This window comes from Apaloderma vittatum, unplaced genomic scaffold, assembly GCF_000703405.1.
Source record: "Apaloderma vittatum isolate BGI_N311 unplaced genomic scaffold, ASM70340v1 scaffold3328, whole genome shotgun sequence".
Taxonomy (NCBI): domain Eukaryota; kingdom Metazoa; phylum Chordata; class Aves; order Trogoniformes; family Trogonidae; genus Apaloderma; species Apaloderma vittatum.
The window spans coordinates 89,836-96,358 of NW_009728879.1; the positions used below are offsets into that span (position 1 = coordinate 89,836).

The window sequence follows — 6,523 nt, forward strand, 5'->3', positions numbered from 1 at the left end:
TCCAGAGCTCATCTTTGTTCTGATTCTCACAAAGGTTTATATTCTGGTTACCCTCTTTATACTTAGCACCTTTCTAAAACCCCAAATTTTAAATCTATCCTCTCTTTAAGACTTAATTAGCTACAGCATTTAGGAAGATTTCATGGACTTGCTCTTACTAAAGTAGGCTTGTGTTAAATTTGCTTTTTACATAATTTTTCCTAGGCTCAGTTGTGTAACCTTCCACAAGGTAGTCTACAGAATAAAACTAAATTACTTCCTAGTATTGAGGAGGCATGGAGCCTACCAATCCCCGCAGAGCTTACCTCCAGGCAGGGTGCCATGAACACAGCACAGCAGGTGAGAAGTTGGGTTATGTTCTGCAGGTGCCCAGCTTTAAGGGTTCTTTACAATCGGTAGTGGTCAAGCTTATTTTCTTGAGCACAGGACTGGCTTTTGATAATAAAAAGCCTTTGATTTGTTTGCGAAGGGATACTAGATCAAGACGCTCCCTATAATCATGGGAGAGAAATATGGGGGTACCAATTTAGAACCTTTGTGGATTTTCATGATTTTAAAAGATCTCATCTTAAATAGAAATGCTGCAGTGGTTTAATAATCCCATGAAAGGTACACATTCCTCCATTGATGACCATATGGAAACTGATTTTTCAGTTACTGAAATCAGCTTCAGAATATCTGCTCAGCCCTTGTAATGTATGTGGGCTATTAAAATATATAATTTAAAGGAAATAATTAAGAATATATAGAACCATATTTTTGTCTTCCTTCTGTGATTCTTAGGCTTGTAAACCTCATCATCCAAATACTGAACCTGTACTAGGCCTCACTCAAACACCAATTTCACAGCAATCCTTGCCACTACACATGATTCCTTCTAGCCAAGTAGATGACCTGACCAGTCCTGCCAAGCGGAAAAGAACATCTAGTCCAACAAAGGTATATATATTCTGATGAACTAAAGAGCCCCCTACCAAAACTATTCAGAAATATGCATTAAAATGATGCAGCATGCACAGAATTTGTGCGATGAATCTTAATCCTTTGGCATCAAGGTGGGGAATGTTTTTAGGAGTTTTAAACAAAACATTTTTCAGCAATGTGTTTAATCAGGTTACAGTTCAGACAGGAAGCGTGTAAGGGCGATGCAGATTGGTGGCACTATACTACAGTCGTAGCTGTACAATCGTAGTCTGATGATAAGAGACAATCATGTCATCCTGTCTATTGCCTTTGCTTATATTTAGAATTCAAATGTTTCATCATCATGTAATAGTGTTACAGTAGATAAAGTATTCAGTTTTAAAAGTAGCATACATTTAAGTTAATGACATCAGTCGGTTTGATGTTTCTTGTTATAATATTAGATACCATTTAACTATTTCCGCTGGCTACTCTAGTACTGTATGGGGCTTGTAGAATGAGACTTGGCATGTTTTAGTATATTCTTTATTTATGTTGTTATTCTTGAAACAGTGACTAGTTCTTTCATAAGCTACATAAAATCTAGGTAGTAGAAGACATTATGTTGACCCTTTGATACATGCATTTTAATGTAATGTTTTCTCTCAGAATACTTCAGATGTTTGGAGCAGTGGCCATACAGTGTCACATCCTCCTGTACAGCAACAAATTCATTCTTGGTGCTTGACACCACAGAAATTACAGGTAGGTTTATTGAAGATCTTCAGAAGCTTTGATATTTGGGGTGTTTTTTTGTTTTTTTTCTTTGTTCCTTTTAAGTAAATAAAACTGGGACGTTTTCCAGGTCCACGTTTCTGAAATTCAATTTGAAATACTTCCCAAATAATTCCCACAGTGTAATTCAAGTTGTGCTAGTATTTATGGCTTCTTTATGTGAGATTAGTTCTGTAGTAGAATAAATTATCTCTAGAAGGAACTGAACACTTGGATTTATAAATTACAGCATTCATACAAATAAGAACATAACAGTAATTCTTTTTTACTGATGATGTTTTAAAGATACACATGCAAATTACCACACTTGTATGCCAAGTGAGTTTTGCTACTTGCTGTTATATGAGGGATATTGAAGGAGGTGTAGAAGTATTGTAATAGCCTCTTTTTCCTCTGAGGTAGCTTTTTGTATCAAGTTGCATAAACAAACATGCACATTCTACAGAATGAAATTACTCAAATGAAATCTGATACTGCTTTTCTGTAATTTATGTCATATACTATAGTATATAAAGCATAATATATGCGATGCTAGATTTTATTTCTGAAATCTTGTTTCAAATCTTTTATGTTATGATGTTTTGTTGTCCGTTCAGTTCATTAGGACTTGCAGTGAGCTTCATCAGGAATGTCATTTGTTAAAAATCAGGCCTAGCTGGAAACTTAGCAGTGTATCACAGATGCTGCTTTGGATGCAAGGAAAAATAGAAAGGAACACAGTGCAAAGGCAGAATGCATTCTGATTGACCAAGTAGTGTTCCACTCAACTCCAATATAGTTCTTCAGCTGTTTCTGTTAGAACAATATTGGCTTTATTATGCTGCATAATTTTCCCGTCTCTTCCCTCTCTCTTCCCACCACCTCCCTACCCCTTTGGGTCCTCCCTAATAGTTCTTGTGTATCTCTCTCTCTCCATGCATTCTCATTATTTCCCCCAATAGTTCTTGTGTATCTCTCTCTCTCCATGCATTCTCATTATTTCTCTCTGCTTATTTTATATCCTACTACATTTTCCCCTTTTCCACTTTGCCTTTTTCCAGATTGAGCTTCATCCTCTAAGTAGTATCTAAATATCTAAATAGGCTCCCCTGTCTAAGTATCGTATTCTGGATTTGCTGGCAATAGCTTGTCAAGATTCCAGTGTGTATTAATAGGAAAACCAAAAAGATATGATGCAAGAGGAGAATGAATAAAAGTTTTATCACAAATTCTAGAGTCAGCCGTTAAAATCCGGCAGCTCAGAGGCTGGATGGATATGGCGCGTAACACACCCCAAATGGCTCAGCTAACAAAAGCAGAAGAGAAAGGGCTATGGCCACAGAGTAGCTGCCAGGGCTGCAACATGCCAGTGGAGGAAGGATGGATGTTCATTTCACAGAACTGGCAGGCAGCAAGAACAGTGCTGGCCATAAAGCACTGGAGCACCCATAGCACTGGAGACTTGCCTCTGGTGACATATGTGCTAAGTCAGTCTTTCTGATTCCTGTTACCCTCTTTAGACATATTTTAAAAAGCAAAATAACAACGAAAAAGCACTGATTTTTTCTTATCTATACCTGGTGCATGCACTCTCACGAAGACCCTATTTTCATCTCATAATCATATATATGCGTACATATGTATACCTACATATGTGTACATATACATATGTGTCATAGAATCATAGAAAATTTGAGAGGGGCCTTAAAGATCAGGCTGTTAGCCCTTGTCCTATCAGTGGACTCTCTGACCAAGAGTCCTTCCCCTTCTTTCCTGCAGACACTGTAGTGCTTTTCCTTTAATACTGAAGGCTGCTGGAAGGCCCCAGAGCCTTCTCTTCTCCAGGCCGAGTGACTGCAACTCTCTCAGCCTGTCCTCACAGGGGAGGTGCTCCAGCACCTGATCGTCTTTGTGGCCTCCTCTGGCCCTACTCCAGCAGGTCTGTGTCCTTGTGCTGAGGACTCCAGAGCTGGACACAGTGCTCCAGGTGGGGTTTCACCAGTGGAGCAGAGGGGCAGAATTGCCTCCCTTGACCTGCCTGCCATGCTTCTTTGATGCAGCTCAGAATATGACTGGCCTTCTGGGCTGTGAGCACACACAGTTGACTAGTATTCAGTTTTTTATATACCAACACTCCCAAATCCTTATCCCCAGGACTGCTCTCAATCCACTGGTCTTCCAGCCTGTACTTGTGCTTGGGCTTGGCCCAACCCAGGTGCAGGACCTTGCACTTGACCTTGTTGAGCTTCAGTAGGTTTGCACAGGCCCACCTCTCCAGCCTGTCCCGGTCCCTCTGGATGGCATCCCTTCCCTCCAGCGTGTTGACCGCATCACACAGCTCGGTATCATCAGTGAACTTGCTGAGCTTGATCCCACTGTCCATGTTGTATATGTGGAGCGGGAGAGAGAGAGATTAGTCTTATTCACTGCATTCCCCCACAGAGGGACTTCAGGATGCAAACTACCGTTAATCCAGAGAGTTTATCATGAACCATCTTCAAAAACATTTTCAGACAATGCTGGTTTGTTTGGGTTTTTTTAGTTCATAACTTGCAAATTGTTCAAAGCAGAATGAACTACACTTTATTTAATACTCATACTCCATTTATGCATTAATACAGCATAATCAAAGCAAAGGAGATGAGAAGGATGTAGAAAAATAATACATGCAGACTGGAAAGGAACTAAAGGAAGCTTGATTTGCCTTTTGTTTTGGTGGGGCTTGGATTGGTTGGTTTATTGGGTTTTTTTAGGTTGTTGGGTGTTTTTTTTTAAAGTATTTAGTTATGTGAAGTAACTTAGTATTTAATAACAAGAAAAATGTATCTGTATGTCACCCTTTGCATAGCACAACTTTTGCCCTTCTCTTCACACACCACCCCCTTCTTTCTCAGGTCATGCTTTTGTGTTCCACAATTTCAGCATTTTTGTCATACCACTGAACAGCAGCGAACTTGCTGATAGAATGATGGTGTGTGCTGAGTAGTTTAAAATGAATACAAAGATCAGATTTCTGATAGTAGATATTAAATTTATCTGTTGCAAATGAGTTCAGTATCATAACTTCAGGTAGTTCTATGTGCAATTAAGTTGTATAGTTTTCTGGGTTTGTGCTTTTATATTTTCTGGGGAAGTTTTCATGTGTGACTGTAGGCTGAATTCGCTTCATACTGAACAGTATTAATAAAGAATATCACAGAACAAAAACGTGGTAAAAAATACATAATGATAATAAGAATTCTGTATGATCTTATTTGAATGTAGTGATAATATTAATGTATAATGTATGTATTATATACTATATTGATACAATATAATATTTATACACTTGAATAATTTAGAAAGTCTATTTAGTTTTAGCAACTACTAATAAGATTTGCTTACAGAATAGTGTATTTAAAGATGTTTGAGTCTGCAACAGAAGTCTCAAATAATGTTTTCAGCTTTACAAGCCTTGTCTTCATGGATAATTTTTAGTATTTTATGCAATAAAGTTATTAAAAAGCACATGCAATTTTAATGATTCCTAACTGTAGTGCTGTTGTTTCAGCACTTGGAACAGCTGCGTGCAAACCGAAATAATCTAAATCCAGCACAGAAACTTATGCTGGAACAGCTGGAGAGTCAGTTTGTCTTGATGCAGCAACACCAGCAGGTGAGAACAAAAATATTTTTCTCTTCTGCAAAACCTTTGTCAGTAATGGAGTCTGCTGTGTTGCTTAAATTCTGAAGAATTTCTAGTGTGCAGAATTCTCATTCCCTTTAATACATTCCATTAAGTCTTTTTATATATATGTATATATAAAATGTAATTGTGGTTTACTGGTTGAAACATAACGAGTTTAGCTGTGTTTTATTTTAGGGTTAGCAGATAACGTGAAAGTTTTCAAGCCACACTTTCAAACTAAAGTGAGTGGACACATCTAAAAGCAGTCTTTCTTGAAGAGTATAGTACAGCATACCTCTCCACCTCTCACTGTTTACTTCTGTCTCTCTCTTAGTGTCCATCTTTAGCAGCAAAACACTAACACTCAAACTTAAGAGCCGAAGAGTGTGCCGATAGCTTTACCTTACAATTCACTCAGCGCATTTGTGAGCATGAGAGTCACCTTATTTCTCAAAAGCAACTGTGAAGATCTTAAAATCAGTATAAAATTGGAATTGGCCAGTGCAATAAATGACGCAAACCTCGTATGCTTTATTTTTTTCAATTCTGCAGCTAACATTCTTGTGCTTTGTTCACATCCCATTAGATGAGACAAACAGGAGTTGCACAGGTACGATCTACTGGAATTCCTAATGGGCCAACAGCTGATTCATCACTGCCTACAAACTCTGTCTCTGGTCAGCAGCCGCAGGTTGCTCTAACCAGAGTGCCTAACGTCGCTCAGCGTGGAATCCGTCCCGCCTGCCCTGGGCAGCCTATGGCTAATGGACCCTTTCCAGCAGGCCCCATTCCCTGCAGCACAGCAAGAACGCTGGGTAGTACAGACACTATTTTGATAGGCAATAATCACATAACAGAAAGTGGAAGTAATGGAAACGTGCCTTACCTGCAGCAAAACGCACTCTCTCTACCTCATAACCGCACAAACCTGACCAGCAGCGCAGAGGAGCCGTGGAAAAACCAACTATCTAACTCCACTCAGGTATACGATTTCAGTTCACTTGTAGAGGGTGCTAAGGAGGCTCCATACGCAACTCACTGTTTGAAGTCTCTCATTTGTAAACACGTTTTCTCTTGCCTAAAGTTGATGACTGAGACACAGATAAAAAAATAACTTATGGTAGTTAAGCCAGCCTGTTACTTTCTACTGTTAAAAATCTATCTGTTAAGTTAACCACT

The 6,523-nt window shown here is 38.9% G+C and overlaps 1 protein-coding gene across 1 annotated transcript in view; it reads left to right on the forward strand.

Annotated features, from left to right (window-relative positions):
* KDM6A (lysine (K)-specific demethylase 6A) overlaps positions 1-6,523 on the forward strand; it is an 82,572-nt gene that overhangs the window by 72,652 nt on the left and 3,397 nt on the right. The window contains exons 11-15 of the mRNA XM_009874232.1: positions 205-339; positions 784-939; positions 1,573-1,668; positions 5,228-5,332; positions 5,931-6,326. Coding sequence (XP_009872534.1) covers positions 205-339; positions 784-939; positions 1,573-1,668; positions 5,228-5,332; positions 5,931-6,326 — 888 coding nt within the window. The remainder of the gene's footprint in view (positions 1-204; positions 340-783; positions 940-1,572; positions 1,669-5,227; positions 5,333-5,930; positions 6,327-6,523) is intronic.